Consider the following 26,987-nt stretch of genomic DNA (forward strand, 5'->3'; position numbering starts at 1 on the left):
ATGGCTGCTGTGCCACTCAGGTCTCCAGGCCTCAGCGTCAGCACAGGACTCCCAGCCACTCATCCACACAGGTCCTCTGGTGCCCAAGTAGGTCCACCACCATCAGCACCAGCACAGAGACTGCTGGCCACCCACCCATGCAGGATTCCCAGCCGCTGCCCACGTCCAGGAATTCCAGCCGCCACTCACGTGTGGACCCCAGTCTACCAACATGGGGGTCCTCTGGTCACTTCCAACTCGGGACATTGAACTACTGCCACAGTTCCCTACACACAGTAGCCTGCACCTGGGGACACTGCACTGGGTCCAGAGACTTTCACCAGTCACAATACTGCAGGCCACAGAGCTGCATCTCTGAACACACCACTCAACACCTCAGCCCAGCCCCCCATCCCCACCTCACACCCCATGGCTGAAAGAAGCTGCCTCCATCTTGGGACACCTTTGTCGCCATTTTTCACTGGGGCAACACCCAGCTTGGAACACTGGCTGGGGCTTGTAAGCATTATAAGGTACTGAAAGTTCTCAACTTCCCTCCTCCCTGGCAGCCTCTAACCTGGCACAGCACCTGTAGCCATGCAGCCAGTCCCTAGCTCAGAAAGCTGGGTCACAAAACTGTCATCTGAGCTGCCCAATATAAAACAGCTCTCCATGACGGGTGTGCAGCTCCCAGACTCAGTCCATAAGACCTCTGGAGAGAAATGTTCCTGATTGGAAAGTAGAAAGGGAGGGAAAAGGTGAGATACAGTTTAGAGACTAAATTGGAGACCTGGATTTACAAGATCTACAGGTAATGTAAGGAGATAAAACCAAGCGCCCACATCACAAATCAGGCCCCAAAGGAGATCCTTAGGCCAACCCTCTCACCCTAATAACTTTCATCATTGTTAGGGTGGAGATACCAGCTAACAACTGACAACCCTTCCTATTGGATGAGAAGGGAAGCTGGAAAAGTACTGACCTCCAGCAGAAACAATCCTTCTACCTTCCTTAGATATTCATTCTCTCTCTCTCTCTCTGTCTCTCTCTCTCTCTCTCTCTCTCTCTCTCTCTCTCTCTTCTCCTGCCATCACTTCATCACTTCTATCTTCCTTAGATATTTTTTTCTCTCTCTCTTCTCCTGACATCACATCCCCAATATTTGTAAAACTTTTCATGAATTAGACTACTGAGGACTGGGATATCTGAATAGTATATTACAGTGCTGTTGTGTTGCAAGCCATCCATGATCTGTGTGTGTGAGCCATGAGCATGTGAGTATACGAGGGCACTGGTCTGGTATTGGGTGCTAATTGGGCTGTGCGACATAAGAGCGCCTTTCCTCTGGTTCTGCCTGTAATCTCACACAGCACCTGAGATAGGTTTGACTAGCCAAGATGTCAATCAATCTCCTGCCTACAAGACATCACAAAGACTTCACCTGCAAAACCCGATTCCCTGCCTTATTTGGTGAAGAACATTCCATCAACCCTCCCTTGTGAGTCCCCCCTATAAAATAAAAAGAATCCAGGTGCACATTCTCTCTTTCCAGTGCTGCTCAGCATGGAACTGACCCTTGGGGTCACCACGCAGTCCTGCCCTCCACCTTAGAAACTCATTTTCTTTTGTTGCGTGGTTTCTTCACCATTTTCTTAGTTATTGATACAGTCAGCTGCTTTGAACCCAGCTCACCTCACCAGTCCAGCCAGCTGGCAACAATGTTGTATATTCTTTTATCTCCTATTCTAACACTTTTTTTTACTTCTCTTTATATATATATATATATATATATATATATATATATATATATTTGTTTGTTTTCTGTATTTTACTGTCTTCCCACTTCCTTGTCTCCCCCTAATCATCTGTCTCTTCTTCTGCTACTAACCAACTTCTTTAGATTCCTCTTTCACGCTTTCTAAAATCTAATAACTCTATATACTCATTCCTACCCCCTCAATGTCTCATCCTACACCTTACCCCGGTTCTTTGTCCACCAGTGGAAACTATAGACCCTTTTACAAACCTACTGTTTATATTGTAGATAATAATTGAATATATTTCAGTATATTGTGATAAACCTGTAAATATCTTAATAGCAGCTATTTGTTTTAGGCTTTATATTGTTTGTTTGGGGATTTATTCACATTTTTCTCTCCCTAAAGGAGAGGTATTGGAAACCTGCAGGAACACTATAAAAATGGTAACACTTCAGAACAAAAGTGCTAGAAAGGAAGACACAAACAACACGAAGAAAACAAGGGAAGAAAATGCCCCCCACAAACCAAGATATTACAATATTAGAATCCAGACAGATGGAGTTTAGGGTGTACATAATTAAAATGTTCTCTGAAATGATAATATACGAGAGCAAATACAGGCAGCAAAACACCATTTGAATAAAGAGCTGCATAAGCAAATACAGGAAGCAAAAGGTTACTTTAATAAGGAGATAGAAGTTCTGAAAAAAAAAACAGAAACCCTTGAAATGAAAGAAACAAGAAACCAAATTAAAAGTTCAATAAAAAGCATCACCAACAGATTAGATCACTTGGAATACAGAACCTCAGACAATGAAGACAAAATATATAGTCTTGAAAAGAATGCTGAGCACACAGTGAAGATGGTAAGCAACAATGAGCAGAACATTCAAGAATTATAGGACAACATAAAATGAACAAATTTAAGGGTCATTAGGATTGAGGAAGGCATAGAGTTTCAAACCAAATGAATGAACAATCTATTCAATGAAAAAAATTAGAAAAATTACAAAACATAAAGAATGAATTGGAAAATCAAATACAAGAGGCTTACAGGACACAAAATGTACAAAATCACAACAAATCTATATCAAGTCACATTACAATGAAAATGCATAGCATATAGAATAAGGAGAGAATTTTAAAAGCCACAAGAGAAAGGAATCAGAATACACATGAGGGGAAAAATTTAGAATCTCTTCAGATTTTTCAACCCACACTCTGAAAGCTAGAAGATCCTGGAACAACATATACCAATCTCTGAAAGAAAATGGATGTCAACCAAGACTATTATATTCAGCAAAATTAGGCTTTAGATTTGATGATGAAACAAAAACCTTCCATAATAAATAAAAGTTAAAAGAATTTACAATTAGAAAGCCTGCACTACAAAACATCCTTGGCAAAATATTCCATGAGGAGGAAATGAAAAACAACAATGAAAATCAGCAAAGGGAAGCATACACTAAAGAAAATACTAATCAAAGGAAAAACCAAGTCAAATTAAATACCAAAATGAATACCAAAAATACCAAATATAAATAAATATGACTGGGACTACAAATCATGTCTCAATAATAATTCTGGATGTTAATGGTCTAAACTCACCAATCAAAAGACATAGACTGACAGATTGCATTTAAAAAAAAAGACTCAACAATATGCTGCCTTCAAGAGATTCCTCTCATAGGAAAATCCATCCACAGACTGAAGGTGAGGATTGGGAAAAAACATAACACTCACATGGACAGCAGAAACAAGCAAGGGTTTCCACCTTCATATCAAATAAAGTAGACTTCAAGCTACAGTGAGTCAAAAGGGATAAAGAAGGACATTTCATACTGTTCAAGGGAACCATGCACTAATAAGACATAACAATTATAAATATATATGCCCCAAATAATGGAGAATATAAAATTATCAAACTCTTCTCAAGTTCAAGAGTCCAATAGGCCACAACACAATAATTCTGGGTAACTTTAACACATCTCTTCACCTCTGGACATATCTTCCAAACCAAAGCTGAACAAATCAACTATAGAACACAATAAAAAATTAATGACTTAGACTTAACTGACATATATAGAATATTGCATTCATCAATGAGCAAATACACTTTTTTCTCACCAGCACATGAATTCTTCTCTAAAATAGAACCTATATTATGCAACAAAGCAACTCTTAGCAAATACAAAAAAGTAGATATTCTACCCTGCATTCTATCAGATCATAATGGAATGAAATTAGAAATCAACAATAAAATAAAAAATAAAAACTACTCCAACACCTGGAGAATAAAGAATACGCTACTGAATGAACAATGGATTACAAGACATCAAGGAGGAGATTAAAAAATTTCTAGAGGTAAATTTAAGAATGCTGACAAAACATATTAAAATCTCTGAGACACTATGAAGACAGTAGTAAAAGTAAAGTTCATTGCATGGAGTTCATTCCTTCAAAGAAAAAAAAGTCAACAAATAAATGACATAACATTATATCTCAAAGTCCTAGAAAAAAAATAAAAGAACAAATCAAAACCAAAAGCAGTAGAAGACAGGAAACAACTAAAATCAGAGCTGAAATCAATGAAATTGAAACAAAAGAAACAATAGAAAAAAATTGACAAAACAACAAGTTGGTTTTTTGAAAAAATATATAAAATTGACAAACTCTTAGCCATGCTAACAAAAAGAAGGAGAGAGAAAACTCAAACTATTAACATCCATGATGAAAAAGGAAATATCAAAACAAACACTAGAGAAATATAGAAGACAATTAGAAATTATTTTGAAAATTTGTACTTCAATAAAATAGAAAATATCAAAATCATTGACCAATTTCTAGAGTCATATGATTTGACCAAACTGAATCAGGATGATATATATAAGTTAAACAGATCAATTTCAAGCAATGAAATAGAAGATGCCATCAGAAGCCTACCAACCAAAACAAGCCCAGGACCAGAATCATACAAAGCTGAGTTCTACAAGACCTTCAAATAAGGACTAATACTAATACTCCTCAAACTATTTCATAAAATAGAAAAGAGGGAACATTTCCAAACTCATTCTATGAGGCTAACATCACGCTGGTAGCAAAAGAAGACAGACACATCAAAGAAAGAAAACTTCAGACTAATATCTCTAATGAACATAGATGCAAAATTTTTCAATAAAACTCTGTCAAGTTGAATAAAAAAACATATCAAAAGATAGTTCCCCATGATCAAATGGGGTTCATCCCAGGGATGTAATGTTGGCTCTACATAAGGAAATCAATAAGTATAATTTATCACATCAATAGACTTAAAGATAAAATTCATATGATCACCTTGATTGATGCATAAAAAGCATTTGACAAAATACAACAACTCTTCATGTTCAAAACACTAGAAAAACTATGAATAATCAGAACATATCCCATTGTAAAAGCTATGTATGCTAAGCCTCAGGCCAACATCATTCTAAATAGAGAAAAATTGAAAGCATTTCCTCTAATAACTGGAACAAGACAGAGATGCCCTCTTTCACAACTTCTATTTAACATAGTTCTTGATACTCTAGCCAGAGTAATTAGATAGAAGAAAGAAATTAAAGGGATACAGATAGGAAAAAAAGATCTCAAGTTATCACTATTTGCCAATGATATGATTCTATACATAGAAGACCAAAAAATTCCACCAGAAAACTTCCATAACTAATAAATAAATTCAGCAAAGTAGCCTGATATAAAATTGATACTCATAAGTCAAAGGCATTTCTGTACATCAGTGATAAATCCTCTGAAAGAGAAACTAGGAAAACTACCCAATTTACAATAGCCTCAAAAACATAAAATAAAATACTTGGGAATCAACATAACAAAAGAGGTGAAAGACCTCTACAATGAAAATTACAGAATTTTAAAGGAAGAAATTAAAGAAGACCTTAGATGATGGAAAAATCTGTCTTATTCTCGGATAGGGAGAATTAATATTGTCAAATAACCATACTACCAAAATCACTATTCAGATTTAATGCAATTCCAATCAAAATCCTAATGACATTCCATATAGAAATAGAAAAGGCAATCATGAAATTCATCTGGAAAAAGAAGAGACTCACAACAGCTAAAGAAATCCTTATCAAGAAGAGAGAAGCAAGTGGCATCATTATACCAGAACTTAAACTATACTACAAAGCAATAGTAACAAAAACAGCATGGTATTGGCACCAAAATAGACTTATAGACCAATGGTACAGAATAGAGGACCCAGAGACAAATCCACATAATTAAAGTTATCTTATATAAGACAAAGGTACCAAAAACATACATTGGAGAAAAGATTGCCTCTTCAAAAAATAGTGCTGGGAAAAATTGAAATCCATATGCAACAAAATGAAATTAAGCCCCTTTATCTCAACTATGGACAAAACCCAATGAAAATTGGATCTAGGTCCTAGGAATTAAACCAGAGACCCTGTGCCTAATAGAAGAAAAAGGCCCAAATTTCCATCATGTCAGATTAGGCCCTGACTTCCTTAATAAGACTTCTATTAAAAAAATCAAGAATCAATAAATGGGATGGGTTCAAACTAAAAAGTTTCTTCTCGACAAAAGAAAAAAACTGTGAGGTGAATAGACAGCCTACATTTTGGGAACAAACTTTTACCACACACATATCAGGTAGAGCACTAATCTCTAGGATATATCAAGAACTCAAAAATCTTAACACCAAAAAAACAAAATAACCCAATCAATAAACAGGCCAAGGAACTGAACAGACACTTCTCAGAAGATGATATACAATCAATCAACAAATATATGAAAAAATGTTCAACATCTCTAGCAATTAGAGAAATGCAAACCAAAACTACTCTGAAATTTCATCTCACTCCAGTCAGAATGGAAGCTATTAAGAATACAAACAAAAATAAGTGTTGGTGAGGTTGTGGGGGGAAACACACACATATTGTTGGTGGGAGTACAAATTGGTGAAACCAATATGGAAAGTAGTATGGAGATTCCTTGAAAAACTTGTGATGGAACCACCATTTGGCCCAGCTATCCCACTCCTCAGTTTATATCCAAAGGACTTAAAATAGCATACTACAGGGACACAGCCACATCGATGTTTATAGCAGCACAATTCACAATAGCCAAACCATGGAACCAATCTAGATGCCCTTTTATATATGAATGGATAAAGAAACTGTGGTATATATAGACAATAGAATATTATTCATAATTAAAAGAGAATAAAATCATGGCATTTGCAGGTAAATGGAAGGAGTTAGAAAATATAATGCTAAATGATATACGCCAATCCCAAAAAACCAAATGCCGAACGTTTTCTCTGACATGAGGATGCTGATCCATAATGGGGATGGTAGGGGAGCATGGGAGGAATGGAGGAACTTTAGATAGGGTAAAGGGGAGGAAGATGGAGGGATGGGGCAGGAGATGGACATCATTACACAAGTACCTATCTGAAGACATGAATGGTGTGACTCTACTTTGTGTACAACCAGAGACAAAAAAATTCTGCCCTATATATGTACAATGAATTGAAATGCATTCTGCTGTCATATATAATAAATTAGAATAAATAATTTTTTAAACAAAGATTAAATCTGAAAACCCTGGTGGTCAAGAAACACAATTGATATGTCATTTAAATGCATTCCTAAGACAGATTTAATAAACATTAATTTTTGGATGGCCACTCATTTTTATCTTCAATATAGTAATTAAAGTTATAAAATAAGTGATAAAAAGTGAGGCTTTCTATTATTGGTCAAGGTGTTTTTCCTATATATTCTCCACAACTTGGTCACCAATGTTCTAAGCTTTTCTCTTTTTATAGAATCCAAGTGTTATTACTCACTCTCTTACTAACCTATCTATATTTTAATTTCATAACTTTATCTCATTTGTTTTACTATAATTGTTTTAAAAATCACCTTTAGACTCAGTGAAATAGTAAAAATACTCATATGCACCAAGAAATTACTGTGATATCCCTTAACTCAAGAAGATTCTGTTTCCTCTAATGACCAAGGGAAAACCTATGACACTATAAAAGTAAGTCTTAGTACTCAAAGCTCAGCCTGACTACTTTCAGATCCTTTTGGCTGATTCTGGTCACTTTCAGAAAGGGATCATAATTAAACAGATAGTTTGCTAAGGAGAATAATTCATATAAATGGTATTCTCTTAGTAATTTTTAACAATTTGAGAGAGTACAAATAAAATGAAATTTGTACTCCTCTTTTTCTGAAAATTGATGTACTCTCTTCCAGTTATGAAACAGGTAGGTGGATTGATGAAACTGAAATACATTAGTATAACTAACCAAATTGTAGCATTTTATTGACAATGATATACTTCTATTTGTAGAAATTCATTTTATAGAATTTAATCAGGTGTTTATTTTCAGGAAAATGGAAGGATTGTGTAGGGTTGGCTTAAATTCTTAGAAGAAATAATGTGAAAACTTTAAGAAAAGATAACCCTTATTATATTTAGTGTTCTACTGGCAGCAATTGTTGAGTCCTTCTCCTGAATTTTCTGGGCTATTGTATTCTACCCTCCTTACTTGGTGATCCTAGCCTTATTTTCCCCAAATATAGTGTTATATTTTGTTTTTGTTTTTGTTTTGTTTTGTTTTGTTTTGTTGCCCAGATCCTTATAATCCCAATGAAAGTTGGTTTGGGACATTTCTTTCATATAAAGGTGCAAATCATACTATTAAAGGGGGAAAGATTTTGACAGCTTTTGATTGACTGAATTCATTTTTATTTTATTTTTTTTTTTTTTTTAATTTTTTATTGTGGGTTGTTCAAAACATTACAAATTTCTTGACATATCATATTCCACACTTTGATTCTAGTGGGTTATGAACTCCCACCTTCACCCCATACACAGATTGCAGATTCACATCAGTTACACATCCATTGATTTACAAATTGCCATACTAGTGTCTGTTGTGCTCCGCTGCCTTTCCCATCATCCACCCTCCCCCCTCCCCACCTCTCCCCTCCCCTCCCCTCCTCTCTCTCTACCCCCTCCACTTTATAACCCTGAGGGTCTCCTTCCATTACCGTGCAATTTACCTTCTCTCTCCCTTTCCCTCCCACCTCTCATCCCTGTTAAATGTTAATCTTCTTCTCCTGTTCTTCGTCCCTACTCTGTTCTTAGTTACTTTCCTTATATCAAAGAAGACATTTGGCATTTGTTTTTTAGGGATTGGCTAGCTTCACTTAGCATAATCTGCTCTAATGCCATCCATTTCCCTGTAAATTCTATGATTTTGTCATTTTTTAATGCAGAGTAATACTCCATTGTGTATAAATGCCACATTTTTTTTATCCATTCGTCTATTGAAGGGCATCTAGGTTGGTTCCACAGTCTTGCTATTGTGAACTGTGCTGCTATGAACATCGATGTAGCAGTGTCCCTGTAGCATGCTCTTTTTAGGTCTTTAGGGAATAGACCAAGAAGGGGAATAGCTGGGTCAAATGGTGGCTCCATTCCCAGCTTTCCAAGAAATCTCCATACTGCTTTCCAAATTGGCTGCACCAATCTGCAGTCCCACCAGCAATGTACAAGTGTACCCTTTTCCCCACATCCTCGCCAGCACTTGTTGTTGTTTGACTTCCTAATGGCTGCCCATCTTACTGGAGTGAGATGGTATCTTAGGGTGGTTTTGATTTGCATTTCTCTGACAGCTAGAGATGTTGAGCATTTTTTCATGTACTTGTTGATTGACTGTATGTCCTCCTCTGTGAAGTGTCTGTTCAGGTCCTTGGCCCATTTGTTGATTGGGTTGTTTGTTCTCTTATTGTCTAATTTTTTGAGTTCTTTGTATACTCTGGATATTAGGGCTCTATCTGAAGTGTGAGGAGTAAAGATTTGTTCCCAGGATGTAGGCTCCCTATTTACCTCTCTTATTGTTTCTTTTGCTGAGAAAAAACTTCTTAGTTTGAGTAAGTCCCATTTGTTGATTCTCGTTATTAACTTTTGTGCTATGGGTGTCCTATTGAGGAATTTGGAGCCCGACCCCACCGACTGTAGATCGTAGCCAACTTTTTCTTCTATCAGACGGCGCGTCTCTGATTTGATATCAAGTTCCTTGATCCATTTTGAATTCACTTTTGTGCATGGCGAGAGAAAGGGATTCAGTTTCATTTTGTTGCATATGGATTTCCAGTTTTCCCAGCACCATTTGTTGAAGATGCTATCCTTCCTCCATTGCATGCTTTTAGCCCCTTTATCAAATATAAGATAGTTGTAGTTTTGTGGATTGGTTTCTGTGTCCTCTATTCTGTACCATTGGTCCACACGCCTGTTTTGGTACCAGTACCATGCTGTTTTTGTTACTATTGCTCTGTAGTATAGTTTGAAGTCTGGTATCGCTATACCGCCTGATTCACACTTCTTGCTTAGCATTGTTTTTGCTATTCTGGGTCTTTTATTTTTCCATATGAATTTCATGATTGCTTTCTCTATTTCTACAAGAAATGCCATTGGGATTTTGATTGGCATTGCATTAAACCTATAGAGAACTTTTGGTAATATCGCCATTTTGATGATGTTAGTTCTGCCTATCCATGAACAGGGTATATTTTTCCATCTTCTAAGATCTTCTTCTATTTCTCTCTTTAGGGTTCTGTAGTTTTCATTGTATAAGTCTTTCACCTCTTTTGTTAGGTTGATTCCCAAGTATTTTATTTTTTTTGAAGATATTTTGAATGGAGTGGTTGTCCTCATTTCCATTTCAGAGGATTTGTCGCTGATATACAGGAATGCCTTTGATTTATGCGTGTTGATTTTAAATCCTGCCACTTTGCTGAATTCATTTATTAGCTCTAATAGTTTCTTTGTAGAGCCTTTTGGGTCTGCTAGATATAGAATCATATCATCTGCAAATAGTGATAATTTAATTTCTTCTTTTCCTATTTTTATGCCTTTAATTTCTTTCGTCTGTCTAATTGCTCTGGCCAGTGTTTCGAGAACTATGTTGAAGAGAAGTGGAGAGAGAGGGCATCCCTGTCTTGTTCCAGATTTTAGAGGGAATGCCTTCAGTTTTTCTCCATTCAGAATAATGCTAGCCTGAGGCTTAGCATAGATTGCTTTTACAATATTGAGGTATGTTCCTGTTATCCCTAGTTTTTCTAGAGTTTTGAACATAAAGGGATGCTGTACTTTGTCAAATGCTTTTTCCGCATCTATCGAGATGATCATATGGTTCTTATTTTTAAGTCTATTGATGTGGTGAATAACATTTATTGATTTCCGTATATTGAACCAGCCTTGCATCCCAGGGATGAATCCTACTTGATCATGGTGTACAATTTTTTTGATATGTTTTTGTATCCGATTCGCCAGAATTTTATTGAGGATTTTTGCATCTAGGTTCATTAGAGATATTGGTCTGTAGTTTTCTTTCTTTGAAGTGTCTTTGTCTGGTTTAGGTATCAGGGTGATGTTGGCCTCGTAGAATGAATTTGGAAGTTCTCCCTCCTTTTCTATTTCCTGAAGTAGCTTGAAAAGTATTGGTATTAGTTCTTCTTTAAAGGTTTTGTAAAATTCTGCTGTATACCCATCGGGACCTGGGCTTTTCTTAGTTGGTAGTCTTTTGATGGTTTCTTCTATCTCCTCAATTGATATTGGTCTGTTTAGGTTTTCTATATCCTCCTGACTCAATCTGGGCAGATCATATGACTTAAGAAATTTATCTATGCCTTCACTATCTTCTAATTTATTGGAGTATAAGGATTCAAAATAGTTTTTGATTATCTTCTGTATTTCTGAAGTGTCTGTTGTGATATTGCCTTTTTCATCCCGTATGCTAGTAATTTGAGTTCTCTCTCTTCTTCTCTTCACTAGCATCGCTAAGGGTCTGTCGATTTTGTTTATTTTTTCAAAGAACCAACTTTTAGTTTTGTCAATTTTTTCAATTGTTTCTTTTGTTTCGATTTCATTAATTTCAGCTCTGATTTTAATTATTTCTTGCCTTCTACTTCTTTTGCTGTTGTTTTGCTCTTCTTTTTCAAGGATTTTGAGATGAAGTATGAGATCATTTATTTGTTGGTTTTTTCTTTTTTTAAGGAATGAACTCCAAGCAATGAATTTTCCTCTTAGAACTGCTTTCAATGTGTCCCATAGATTCCGATATGTTGTGTCTGTGTTTTCATTTATCTCTAAGAATTTTTTAATTTCCTCCTTGATGTCTTCTATAACCCATTGATCATTCAGTAACCTATTGTTCATTCTCCAATTGATGTATGCTTTTTCCTTCCTTCTTTTATCGTTGATTTTCAGTTTCATTCCATTATGATCAGATAAGATGCATGGTATTATCTCTACTCCTTTATATTGTCTAAGAGTTGCCCTGTGACATAATATATGATCTATTTTTGAGAAGGATCCATGTGCTGCTGAGAAAAAAGTGTAACTGCTTGATGTTGGGTGGTATACTCTATATATGTCAATTAGGTCTAGGTTATTAATAGTGTTATTGAGTTCTATAGTTTCCTTATTCAACTTTTGTTTGGAAGATCTGTCCAGTGGCGAGAGAGGTGTGTTGAAGTCTCCCATGATTATGGTGTGGTGGTCTATTAGACTCTTGAACTTGAGAAGAGTTTGTTTGACGAACATAGCTGCACCATTGTTTGGGGCATAAATATTTATGATTGTGATGTCTTGTTGGTGTATGGTTCCCTTAAGCAGTATGTAGTGTCCCTCTTTATCTCTTTTGATTAACTTTGGCTTGAAATCTATTTTATTTGATATGAGTATGGACACGCCTGCTTGTTTCCGAAGTCCATATGAGTGATATGATTTTTCCCAACCTTTCACCTTCAGCCTATGTATGTCTTTCCCTATCAGATGCGTCTCCTGTAGGCAGCATATTGTTGGGTCTTGTTTTGTGATCCATTCTACTAGCCTGTGTCTCTTAATTGGTGAGTTTAAGCCATTAACATTTAGGGTTATTATTGAGATATGGGTTGTTCTTCCAGCCATATTTGTTTATTTCTGTTACTAAACATTGTTTGTTTTCCTCTTTGATTGTTTCCCCCCCCCCTTTACTGTCCTACCTCCCACTGTTGGTTTTCATTGTTATTTTCCATTTCCTCTTCCTGTAATACTTTGGCTAGGATGTTTTGAAGAGATGGTTTTCTAGCTGCAAATTCTTTAAACTTTTGTTTATCGTGGAAGGTTTTAATTTCATTCTCCATCCTGAAGCTTAATTTCGCTGGATACACAATTCTTGGTTGGAACCCATTATCTTTCAGTGTTTGAAATATGTTATTCCAGGATCTTCTAGCTTTCAGAGTCTGTGTTGAAAGATCAGCTGTTATCCTGATTGGCTTGCCCCTAAATGTAATCTGCTTCCTTTCTCTTGTAGCTTTTAAAATTCTCTCCTTATTCTGTATGTTGGGCATCTTCATTATAATGTGTCTAGGTGTGGATCTCTTATGATTTTGCACATTCGGCGTCCTGTAGGCTTCTAGGATTTGGGATTCTGTCTCATTCTTCAAGTCTGGGAAGTTTTCTTGTATTATTTCATGGAATAGACTGCTCATTCCTTTGGTTTGGAGCTCTGTACCTTCCTGTATCCCAATGACTCTTAAGTTTGGTCTCTTAATGTTATCCCATATTTCTTGGATGTTCTGCTCATGGTTTCTTAACAGTCTTGCTGAGCTGTCTATGTTCTTTTCCAGTTGAAATACTTTGTCTTCATTGTCTGATGTTCTATCTTCTAAGTGTTCTACTCTGTTGGTAGTATTCTCCATTGAGTTTTTAAGTTGGTTTATTGCTTCCTGCATTTCTAGGATTTCTGATTGCTTGTTTTTTATAACCTCTATCTCCCTGTATAGTTGATCCTTTGCTTCCTGGATTTGTTTGCGTAATTCGTTGTCGAAGTGATCTTTCATTGTCTGATTTTGCTGTTTAATGTCTTCCTTGATACTCCAGATCATCTGAAGCATGTATATCCTGAATTCTTTATCTGACATTCCATCTGCTGCAGCTGTTACCTCTTCTAAAGTTGCGTTGACCTGCATTGCTTGTGGTCCTTTCTTTCCTTGTCTTTTCATACTGCTTGCGTATCTTTCCTGCAGGTGCGGGCGGCGGCTCTGCTCTCTCCTTATTCCAATTGGGGTGTCGTGGCTACCACGCCGGCAGGTCACTGGGCCTGTTCTGGGAGCTGGTGGCGGCTCTGTTCTGCCCCTACTCCAATTGGGGTGACGTGTCTGTCGTACCAGCAGGCCACTGGGCCTGTCCTGCTGGTCGGTCGCAGATCTGCCCACCTTTCGGGCACGAGTGGAGGCTCTGCTTTGCCCCTACTCCAATTGGGGTGTCGTGACTACCCCGCCTGCAGGATGCTGGGTCTGTTCCTGGCAAGGTAGGCGACTCTGCTCTGTCACTACTCCAATTAGGGTGGTGTTTGTACCCCGCCGGCAGGCTCCTGGGCCTGATCCGCCGGTCTGTTGTAGGTCTGCCTACCTTGAAGGCGCGGGCGGCGGATCTGCCCTGCCCCTCCTACCACGCCTGCGGACCCCTGGGCCTGATCTGCAGGTTGATCACTGGTCTGCTCACCCTGCGGGCACGGGTGGCGGTTCCGCTCCACCCCCACTCCAATTGGGGTCACGTGACCACCACACCGGCAGGGCCTGATCCGGGCGTGGGAGAAGGATCTGCTCTGCCCCTACTCGAGTTGGGGTGACGTGTGTACCACACTGGCAGGCCACTGGGCCTGACCCGCCAGGCTGTCACAGGTCTGTTTACCTTGCAAGCGCGAAGGGCGGCTCTGCCCTGCCCCTCCTACCACGCCCATGTACTACTGGGTCGTGGGTCTGCCCACCTGGCGGGTGTGGGTGGCGGCTCCGCTCCGCCCCCTCTCCAATTGGGGTCACGCGGTCACCACACTGGCGAGCCGCTGGGCCTGCTCCGGGGGCTGGCGGCGGCCCGGCTCCTTCCCTCTGGCTCGAGGACAAATTGAGGAGACTCGGGTGACTGAGCCTCACCCCCCTTACCAGGAGACCAACTGCTTATGTCACCGCTGGTATTGATGAAGATCTCTCCTCCACCGCTTTCTGCTGACATCAGATCTCTGCCATGTTGGTATCCTATGCGAATGGCAGCATTTCGTTCCCCTTGCCAGGCAACCCAAGCAATGGGTGAGTCCTGACCTGCCCTCAGCAGGACCCGGACCGAGACACAGTTTCCGCGGGCTCCTAGCCCCGGTCCAGGGAAGTTCCGGGAGCCGGAACTCGGCCGCTCCGTGCTCGGTGTAAGCTCCTATAAGTGTAGGCTCCAAGAAGCAGCCCCCGCGGGCTCAGTTCCGGGAGCCGGAATTCGGCCACTTAGTGTTTGGTGTATGCTCTGATAGTAGCAGGGTCCAAGAAGCAGCCTCCGCGGGCTCCGCAGCCCTGAGCCAGGGCGGTTCCGGGACGGTTCCGGGAGCCGGAACTCGGCCGCTCTGTGCTCGGTGTAAGCTCCTATAAGTGTAAGCTCCAAGAAGCAGTCCCCGCGGGCTCAGTTCCGGGAGCTGGAATCTGAATTCATTTTTAAAACACAAAAACTAAGAATCAAAGATTTTGAAAGCCATGTCCAAGATCACGCAGTGAATTTGTACTAGAAACCAAGTTCCTGACGTCCATCTCAATGACGCCTTATAAAGACATATGGTATTTATATATAAATAAGGGTAAAAAAAATTTAAGAAAAAAAAAGTTCTAATGGGGGGAAGATTTTCATTTTTAGATGTGGCTAGTGATCAACATAATCAGTTTTATTTTAAAAATTAAGATTCCAAAACTTCCTCCAATTAGCTTACCGTTACAATCAGTACACTGCTTCTAAAACTGCATGACCAATGTGATTCTGCAACATGTATACTTAGAAAAATGAGAAAGTATATCCTATCTGATTCAAATGTATGTCAAGATCATTGTACTGTCATGTGTAACTAAGTAAAACAATTTAAAAAATAAATAAAAAATAAAACTTCATGAATCACTTTTGAAGAGTCATAAATGAGCTTTGAAAGGATTATGGTGAAGGGTCTCCTACAGCTGAGAGTCCCCTATTATTGCTCTAGTCGGAGCAGCATAAGCTTAGGGTATGTGAAGTTTTAAATAAGTAAGAAATTTCTTTTGTTGGAGAATAGCATTCCTGAATTCTTACTATTATGATAGAAAATATTTTTGCCACACAGGAGAAACCTTGGGCCAACCATCCTTGGCATATCTCTCATTGAGACATAATTTCAAGTATGCACTTTTCAATCTATTAATTGAGTTTCACATCAATAAAAACTAAAGTCAATTCTAAATTGCATATTTTGACTCTAAAAAAAACCCCAAACAATTCATCACATCAGAAATGATCTCACAATCAGAAATTCTACCACTTGTATTGTCATTAATTAGTACAATTTTATTTATTATTGTGTTAGCAGAAGGAAACTAAAACGAGTATTCATGACTTATTTATCATTAGGTTCTCTATGCTTGGGGAAATTAGAATTATTAAATCTTTATTGGACTTTGTAAACAGTAATTTGCTGTTTGAGTGAGTAGGACTAAGAAATAGAATTCAGGATATTGGAAAGTGTAATTTCCAAGGACAAAGGAAAACTACGATTAAATAAATATCCAAATAAATAATAGTATTTCTCTGAGAAATTTGGCAAGTGTGACTTTGTATATCTTCATGTCTGTCCATTTACCTCTTTTACATTTTACTTCCACCCAATCTGACAAGTATTCTCAGGGCTATTTTTCACATACAGGATACATTACACTCCCTACTTTACTGCAATACTTCTTGAAACAGTATTTATTTTCTCTCCTAGATATGTAATTGAAATGACTCTCTCAAATCATGTCCAAGAATCACCATTTGACCTCTAACCTAGGAGAGAACAACTTACAAAGATGCCCCAACAGCTCCTCTTTGTGTATAGATGACTACCATTATTCTTTACCTCATTTCCAAATGTATTTCTACTCCTAAAAGTGATCCTTATGTTAAACATTGCTACTTTAAAGTTATTGTAATTATTATCAAGGTTAAATCCATCACAATGCTCAAAATGAAAATATATGAATAATATTTTATCATCTCCTACTTACTGTTGACATTTTCTATTATTTTCCCTGAACAATGACTTCTATATATTGACCAGTTACTATATGATAGAAAATTTATATTCATGGCCACATCTAATCCTTTTAGCAAGCCTTGTCCAGATGACCCCAAGCATCTACATGGCTTGTCCAAGGTCATTCAGCAACATAATAGATACAGCCTGGACTGGAATCCAGGCCTCCTGGCACAGAAGCTCCCATCTTACCTACCCTAAGGTATTGCTTGGTGGACACTCACAAATCTTCCCACCTTGTTTCTGTTCACACAACCACAACCTGTACTTATTACCTATGATTGGGCTTAAAACAATCAGTTTTACTTCCAGTCTCCCCCATTTCAGTTCACGTTGAGAGGAGTTAATTTACTAAACAGTTGTTCATAAATCTTCAATATCTCTTCAATGTTTTCCAGAATCCCTTTTGAATGTGATCTCCCATTAAATTTCACACTTTCTCTCATGTAAGCTTGATCACATTTCCTTCTTTCTTGCTCCACCTTTGGATACCCCATCCTTTTATCCTCTCTCACTTTTAAAATTTTATATCTTGATATTTTCACTTTTTTGTTCTATTTTTCATCATGCATTTTATTTTAACATATGTCTTTTTCTTCCAAACTTTAATATCATCAAGTGATGGAAAATACGTGCTAGAGAATTTGAACAGTTTTTGAAGTTGAGAGGAAATGAGATGAATGTAGGTAACAGTACAGACAACCTGGCAGAGAGGGTAACAGAGTCACTCGTATTTTATTAGAAATAAGCAATATGAGTGGAGATAATGTAAAGACTTAGATAACCTAACTATAAGGGATAACCAGGGAAGTGGTGTGAGATAAAGTTCTAACTTTAGATTTTAAATTATAAAACTTTTATGTAGTGAACCACTCATTCTATGAGTGAGGAGAGTGCACAGAATGAGGTTTTTGATTGAATATAACAATTCTGATTTCCTTTTCATTCTCTTCTCCAAGGGAATTGTAGAGACCATCTCCTGGAATGAATCAATAAGTGAAGCAAATCACTCTGTGGTGACTGAGTTCATTTTCCTTGGACTCTCCAATTCTCAGGAACTCCAGATTTTCCTGTTTCTGTTCTTCTTTGTTTTCTATGTAGGAATTGTGTTTGGAAACCTTCTTATTATCATAACAGTGGCTTCGGACTCACACCTTCACTCCCCCATGTACTTCTTGCTGGCCAACCTCTCACTCATTGATCTGTCTCTGTCTTCAGTCACAGCCCCCAAGATGATTGCTGACTTTTTCAGAACACGCAAAGTCATCTCTTTCAAGGGCTGTCTGGCACAGATATTTCTTCTTCACCTCTTTGGTGGGAGTGAGTTGGTGATCCTCATCGCCATGGCCTTTGATAGATATACAGCAATCTGTAAACCCCTACGTTACACTACAATTATGTGTGGCAATGTGTGCGTTGGCATTGTAGCCGCTGCATGGGGGATTGGTTTCCTTCACTCAGTGAGCCAGTTGGCCTTTGCAGTGAACTTACCCTTCTGTGGTCCCAATGAGGTGGATAGCTTTTACTGTGACCTCCCTCGGGTAATCAAACTTGCCTGTACAGACATTTACAGGTTGGATATAATGGTCATTGCTAACAGTGGTGTGCTCACTGTGTGTTCTTTTGTTCTCCTAATCATCTCCTACACCATCATCCTAATGACCATCCAGCGTCGCCCTTCGGATAGATCATCCAAGGCTTTGTCCACTTTGACTGCTCACATCACAGTAGTTCTTTTGTTTTTTGGACCATGCATCTTCATTTATGCCTGGCCATTCCCTGTCAAGTCATTAGATAAATTCCTTGCTGTGTTTTATTCTGTGGTCACTCCTCTCTTGAACCCAATTATATACACACTGAGAAACAAAGACATGAAGACTGCAATGAGACGGCTGGGAAAATGGAATGGGAATTCAGGGATAACATCTTAGGTCTTCTGTAACTGAGAGTTTGATTTGATATAATGACATAATATATAGTAAATTTTGTAATTTATTTAGAAAAGCTCACGAAAATTGTTACTTCCATTCTCATATCATTTAATAATTGTTAAACACATATTCTGCATCAATTTAGCTTTCAACATCTTTGTGTGCTTTATTTTTGGATACAAATGCAAAATTAAAAGACATTACAAATTTTTACAATGGAAGGCTTAAATCCATTAGTATCTGGGAGCCTTCATGGGTAATTTTGTGTTAAATAGAGGTCAAGATGAAAACTAGCCTGGCTTATACAAATATTTTTCAATTTTATTTGTCTCATTTACACTAAAAACATCAATAAAGGAATTACCACATGACTATCTCAAGAAGGTATGCTTAGTGATATGGATTTATGTAAATTTTTAAAAGGTTAAAAATTGTAAGAGGCTAACAATTTATAGTTTGCTTCCTGCACTATAACAATCCTTACTCTATGAGTGAATTATCAGAGAGTGATAGGAAGAATGAGGCTACCAACATGAAATTTACCTTGAAGATACTTGATATCCTGTAGTATATGACAACACCTTATAAGCAACAAAAAAAATTTAAAGGGATCCAGTGTCTCGGTATGTTGGCATGAAGTGTATTGCTTGAATCCACCTGTATCCTTTTTTCATGATTAGCTTTTGAAAGTAAAAAAAATAACTAGGGTTAACTCTACTTACCTTTTACTAACCATGTCTTAAGGTACATTATTTAGCTATTGTATCTTTAGTTTCCATATTTTAAAACAAAGAGATAATAATACTTGTTGCATGTGGTTATTATAAGAGATAATGAGCTGGGCACAACAGCACATGCCTGTAATCCCAGCAGCTCTGGAGACTAAGAGAGGAGAATCACAAGTTCAAAGCCAGCCTCATCAATGGTGAGGCACTAAGCAACTCAGTGAGACACTGTCTCTAAATAAAATACAAGGGCTGGGGATATAGCTCAGTTGGTAAAGTGCTTGCCTTGCATGCACAGGGTCCTAGTTCAATCCCCAGCACCACAAAAAAAAGAAAGAAGGAAAATACAAAATAGGGCTGGGGATATGGCTTAGTGGTCCAGCCAGTGCTCCTGAGTTCAATCCCCAGTACTAAAAAAAAAAAGAGAGAGAGAGAAAGAATGAAATAATAAATAAATAATAATAAATATATATCAGATAACACAATTTGCAGCATATTCATCACTCAATAAATATTAAGTAATTTTATAATTATTATATAAACCCTGTATATCAACAAAGTCAAAAGTTCTCAACCATTATGTTTTCCCTGACACAACTGAGGGATGCAATATGTTCTAGTCTTAGAAATGTTCATTGAGAGCACAGCAGTCCTAAGAGGAAGGATGTGTGTTTATGTGCCAGTGTGTACATTTTTGTGTGCACTCCTGCACTCAGACTTTGCCATCCTCAGAAGGCACTCTAAACAATCAGGATGGAAGAAGATAAGAATATCAGTCGAAAAAAGACACTTAAATAATGATTCTGACAACTCTCTCCTCTTCCCAGTGAGAATCCTAAGGAAAAAGGAATGTATTGTCAAAGTTTGGCTTGAATTAATAGATAAGGAAAAAGGGTTAGATTATTTCTACTCCAGGAAAAAAAAAGATGAGATTTATAAGCATATTTAAAACACCTAAGAAAATTAGTATATGTTAATGACAGTATTTCAAATCAATGAGAAAATGAAGGACCCATTAAACCGACAGTGAAAAAAATTGTATAGCAAGATGGGGAAAAAACAGTTCAAATATTAAAAGAAAATATGAATTAGTGTCTTTATAATCTGTAAATGTGATAAAGATTAATACTACTAACTATGTAGAATTAGTTTTTAATGATTGATAAAAATATCTAAAAAAATAAGAAGATAATGAGAAGGTATTTGCAATTCACATCACAAGGAGTAACAGTTCTAATATGTAAAGAACTTCCAAAAATCTAACAAACTAATAGAAAAATGGACAACTAATATAAACTTACAGTTCATACTTAAAAAGATGAACACCATCTTTAAATACATGATAAAATGTTCACGCTCTCTTAGGTTGAGATATATGCAAAGTACAGTGATACTTAATGTAAAGAATCTCAAAGAAAGGAGATACAGAGACAAGGTGCAGGGGCAGGGAAGGTGGCAGAGTGGCTCCTTGTCCAAGCGGCCACATTTATTTATACTAACAGGTTACATTAGGTCATCAACCAAAACCACAGTATTACTATTGTTTAGAGTATCAGTAAAGTTGCTTATGCTGCAGTTATATTTCACAGTTACAATATGCCATATTAGGAGCTTTGTGCAGTTCTCAAGAAAGTCCATTGTCTGAAGTTACTATTAGGCGGGCAGCTCCAGGAGCACCAGAGCTTGATGAAACATTGTAATTATCAAGCAAGCAAGTTCCTTTATTCCCAGGAGCTATGTGCCCAAGGTCAAGGTCAAACCCTGGTGAAGAACATTGCTACAGCGGCCAGGCATCCCGTGTTTTTGACACGGAAGTTTCCCAGTAGCCAGGCATTCTGCCTTTGCACAGAAACTTCCTAGCAGCCAGGCATTCTGCCTTTGCACAGAAACTTCCTAGCCACCAAGCATGCCACAATTACGAAGAGTATCAGAGACCCAATCCCAAACACAGAACTCCTACAATTTAAATGTCGGATCTGGTCTATATGGTATCAAATATCTGACCTAAGTATGTGATAAAACAACCTGTTGATGAACCTATAAAGAGGTACTCATGCCTTGTTGGTGAAAAAAAAAGGTAAAATCTCTTAGCACTACCTAGAAAAATTAACATTCCATTTATTTTTTATCTGGAAATCGTCTAAGGATATATTAGCAAAAATACAAAACAACAAACCACAAGGCTTAAAGCATTGAGATGTTGTTTTTAATAGCAAGAAATGAAAAATACCTAAGATAAGATCAGTAAAAATGAACTCCTCACATAAATTATATATTAATGCAGTTTTAAGCAACTAATATCTCCAAATACTTTTCTGGAATAATAGACAAGATATTTCATAAGTGAAAAACAATAATGTGCCAAAGAGTGTCTCTACAATGCTGATTTCTATGTTAAAATGGAGATACATATATATTAGATTTATATGTATATGTAGATGTATAAATATTTAAGTAAGCATTTTAAATAGAACATGAGAAACAACAAAAAGTTTTCTTTTGGCAGGATGAAGAAACAGGGCAAGGCACAGGGATAAAAGCCAGGTTTTCTGAATACATCTTATCTTATGGTTTGGCTTTGGAATCATATAACTATTTTCTATATACTTAAAATTAAATTAAATCAACAGGAAAAGAAACTTCAATCTCAAAAAAAAATCACATTTAAACCAAAACAAGTAATTTAGTGGCATTTTTAATTGGGTAGTATAACATCAGAGAAAATAATCATTTCATTAGACACTAAGACAAAGTCAAAGTGATGTGGAATATATCCTGAGAATGGAAAACATAAAAAGAACCAAAACTTCTTACTTGCTACTAGTAAAAATATTAGTTTTACTGTTATAGAAATATTTTGAGATAAAGTAAGTAATTGTATTAATAGCAATAAGAGTCAAAATTGTCAGCATTAAAGAAGATACTAATTAAAACACCAAATAATCTTTTCTTATTTGGATTAGAAATATGAAGTATTAACTTAGTTTTCTTCTACTAATAATATAAGTATTTTTTAACTCTATCCACTGAAAATACCTTGAAGCAATGACAGCCCGGTAGCAATGAATTCACCTAATGGCCTTTTGCAGCATTCAAATACTATTTTCCACTAAGAAGAATCAGGGATTCTTAGATAAATAATTCATTATAGATCTGAAGCAGAAACACACATGATTGTTCTGGAACATTTTTTTTCAGGTCTCAATGAAAGGAAGCTAAATAAAACTATTGGGATCATGTCAAAAAAACACAGGAGCCAACTTCAACAGTTAATAGTTAACCAGAAATGAAACCATATAAGCATAAATAATAAGAATGATGAGTTTAACAGATTGAAGCCTCAGTACATAAAAGTATCCATAAAAATCACAATAATTCTCAAAATAAAATATAGTATATTTCCATCCTTTGGAAGTAATTAATATGTCTACTAAATATTCTGAAACTTGATGACAAAAAAGAAAGACCCAAGTAATGTATTATATCCTTCCTATATGATAATTTTGAGAGGAGGTAAATACATTGTTGATGAAGAAAAATATTTGTAAAGAAATTCAAGATACTGGGGCTGGGTTTGTGGCTCAGTGGCAGAACACTCGCCTAGCACGTGTGAGGTGCTGGGTTCAATCCTCAGCACCACATAAAAATAAACAAAATAAAGCCATTTTGTCCAACTACAACTAACAAAATATTTTTTAAAAAGAAAGAAACGAAGGTCATAATCTCCATGACTCAGGAGGGGAGGCAAGAGGATGGCAAATCTGAGCCAGCCTCGTAACTTAGTGAGACCCTCTCTCAAAATAAAAAATTTAAAAAAAAAGAAATTCAAGATACTCATTGCAATGAGAACTATAGAACTAAAAAAAAATCAACATTTTGCAATTCATAATAAATTAATGGATCTAAAGGAGAAATCAATAGACACTAAGATGATTGATTAACAGTTTTCAGAAAAAAAACTTATAAGAAAAAGATAGGCTGACAATACCTTAACACATTGGTCAATATTTATATCACATGGAGGAAATATGAAAAAATATAACACAAAGTATAAAAATGAGCCTGATTAATAAAAGCTCTCTAATGCCAGTCTATAGGAAATCTATAGCAGAGAGAAATATGTGAGAACACTACATGAATTCAATGACATAAATACAAAGCATGGATTCCTCAGATCCATTTCTGGACCTCCTCTCCTACACTCTGGAGCTTGAGGTTTCTGTGCTATACAGGTACTGAAAGAACCACGGGAGAATGCTGGGCATCCTGAAAACCAGGAAATGATATGTTTTCTCATCGAACCCAAGAATTCTCACCAGAGGAGAAAACAAAAAGTTTATTATTCCAAAAGCTGAGCTTCATTCATTTTGTTAGTACAGAGTTTGGATATTGTCAAAACCTGCTCATTCTGATTTTTGACCTTTGAAGATGTCATACTATAACTCATTTTCTTCAAATCTGGAGTTCTCAGTCCTGAGAAATGAGGATAATAATCTTGGAGGCCATTAAAGTTATCATCCATGATTGAAAGATATTCCTGTGGACCCACAGAGCAATGACCTAAGTCAACCTGACAAAAAGGATATTTTGTACATGTGCTTCAGGCCCTCAGAGGAAACCCAGATTTCCATCACCAGTAAAAACCATACCTACAGTTTTTGTTTATTTGTTTGTTTGTTTGTTACTAGGGATTGGATTTAGGGGCACTCGACCACTGAGCCACATCCCCAGCTTTATTTTTGTATTTTATTTAGAGACAGAGTCTCACTGAGTTGCTCAGTGCTTCGGCTTTGCTGAGGCTGGCTTTGAACTTGTGATCCTCCTATCTCAGCCTACGGTTTTTTTCCTGACAGAGATTGGTGGTGCACACCTATAATTCCAGCAAGTCAGAGGAACACAAGTTCAAAGTCACTCTCAGAAATATGTCTCTCAAACTTTTTATAATAGGAGAAAATAATGCAAAGAAGCACAAAAGACCCTGGGTGTTAGACCACAGAGGTAGAAAATCGCAATCTATAAGCCCAGGTGAAAATACTCAGAAGAAACCCTTCCAGTTAATATCTTCATATCTGGCCTCCATAACTGATAAAATAAATGTCTGTTGTTAAAGTTACTGTCTGGTGACCTGTGGTATGACAGCCCCTAAAAATTGACACAGTGACTTTCCCCGGATCATTACTAAATAAAATACAATTGAATCACATCACACTCCAACAGCATTGAGAGGCTGAACTGCTGTAAGAAATGACCTTTGAGTGTACCTTTTTGCCCACATTCTCATCAACACTTATTATTGCTTGTGTTCTTGATAATTGACATTCTGATGGAGTGAGATGAAATCTTAGAGTAGTTTTTATTTGCATTTCTCTAATTGCTATGGTGATGAACATTTTTTCATATGTTTATTGATCAGTTATATTTCTTCTTCTGTGGAGTGTCTCTCAGTCCCTTAACCCATTTATTGATTGCATTATTTTTATTTATTTATTTATTTATTTATTTATGTTAAGATTTTTGAGTTGGGGGAAAAGGTACACTCATACATTGCTGGTGGGACTGAAAATTGGTACAGTCACTCTGGAAACTAGTATGGATATATGGATATATGGATATTTCCTCAGAAAACTTGGAATCAAACCACCATTTGACCCAGCTATCTCACTCCTCAGTTTATACCCAAGGGGCTTAAAATCAGCATACTACAGTGAAATAGCCACATCAATGTTTATAGCAGCTCAATTCACAATAGTTAAACAGTAGAACCAACCTAGATGCCCTTCAAAAGATGAATGGATTAAAAAATGTGGTACATATACACAATGTAATATTACCCAACCTTAAAGAAGAATGAAATTGTATCATTTGCAGGTAAATGGATGGAACTAGAGAATAGCATGCTAAGGGAAATAAGCCCATCCCAAAAAACCAAAGGCTAAATGTTTTCTCTGATAAGTGAATGCTTATCCACAGTGGGAGAAGGGGTAGGGAAGAATGAAGAAACTTTGGATTGTGCAGAGGGGACTGAGAGGAGGGGTGGGGCAGTGGAGATGGGAAGGACAGTAGAATGCAACAGGCATCATTACCCTATATACATGTATGATTACACTACCCATGTAACTCAGCACCATATGCAGCCAGAGGAATGAGAAGTTATGCTCCTGAGTACAATGTGTCTGAATGCATTCTACTGTCATATATAACTAATTAGAATAAAATTTTTAAAAAGAAATGACCTTTGAGAGATCAGTAGAGAAAAGCAACTTAAGGGTAGGAAGCAGAGAGGAAATGAGAAGTTCTGGGGCATGATATTGGCCAAATTATATGTCGTTATGTGCATGTACAAAAATGTAACCATAAATCCCATCATTATGCCCAATTATAATGCATCAGTGAAAATGTAGAAAAATAATAAATACAAAGCATAGAATGTTCAACAGGACAAATACTCTGGATTATTCAGAAAATAAATTCATGGAGTTAAAAAGCAGAAGTGAGGAAATGAGAGAAGTCAACAGATTGAAAAGACAACACAACCAAATCAGGGCTGACATCATCTGAACATACTCTAGCAAAAGTGTTTGACAGAACCAGGAAAAGTGAATAAGGACTAAGTATTTGATTCTCATAGATAATGAGGGAGGGAGGGAGGGAGGGAGAGAGAGAGAGAGAGAGAGAGAGAGAGAGAGATTTGAAAATATCAGAAGCAGCTAGGAATTGAGAAATTAAGAAAAGAAAAGTTCACTGAGATAAGCCCAACTTTTGCATATCATTTTCTACCATTTATCAATTCTTGGTGTAGTCAAAAGGCTGAAAAATCAGGCAGAGAGAAGCTGCTGAAAGACAACACAGCAGAGCCTCTGACAACCTCATGAGCTAAAAAGAGGCAAAAGTGAGAGCTGGGTTCTACTGAGGCTTCAAGGAAATGACAAACAGAGTGGTTTTCTTTTTGTTTTTATTTGTTTGTTTGTTTATTTTTTTCAGGTTTTTTTTTCTTTTGGGGGAGGGGACCAGTGAGAAACAGAGTTTTCTAATTGAAACTTGTAATGGCCTGCTGAGTATTCAAATGTGTATCTCTCTGTTTACTTGGCTCTTCCTTCATTTCTTTCAGTAGTGTTATATAATTTTCACTACACAATTTTGTGAAAAGATAATCCTACAGCTATATGATTTTTTATGAATATCATGTTCTAATAAGTTTATTAAATTCATACATTTTTTTCTAGTGATTGCTTTGTAGGATTTTTAATATTTGCCAAACCAGTAATGCTATCATCTATAAGTGGAAACAATTGTAAAATTTTTTATCGTTTTCTTCCTTTTACTTCTCTTATTGCAAGGACTAAGATTTCCAGTACAATGAAGAACAGATTCTTGAGAGAAGATATTTTTGCCTTGTTCCAAGAGAAAAATATGCTTTTTGACAAATTTGTCAATT

The 26,987-nt window shown here is 36.9% G+C and overlaps 1 protein-coding gene across 1 annotated transcript; it reads left to right on the forward strand.

Annotated features, from left to right (window-relative positions):
- Positions 1–24,192, forward strand: LOC124104059 (olfactory receptor 4F4). Its single transcript, XM_046460722.1, has 4 exons — positions 1–189; positions 8,406–8,456; positions 17,856–18,790; positions 24,129–24,192. Exons 1-4 carry the CDS (start codon positions 1–3, stop codon positions 24,190–24,192), a joined length of 1,239 nt encoding a protein of 412 aa, XP_046316678.1.
- Positions 24,193–26,987: the final 2,795 nt, after the last annotated feature.

This window comes from Marmota monax, unplaced genomic scaffold (assembly GCF_021218885.2).
Source record: "Marmota monax isolate L192 unplaced genomic scaffold, Marmota_monax_Labrador192_F-V1.1 WCK01_AAM20220418_F8-fsc00001, whole genome shotgun sequence".
Taxonomy (NCBI): domain Eukaryota; kingdom Metazoa; phylum Chordata; class Mammalia; order Rodentia; family Sciuridae; genus Marmota; species Marmota monax.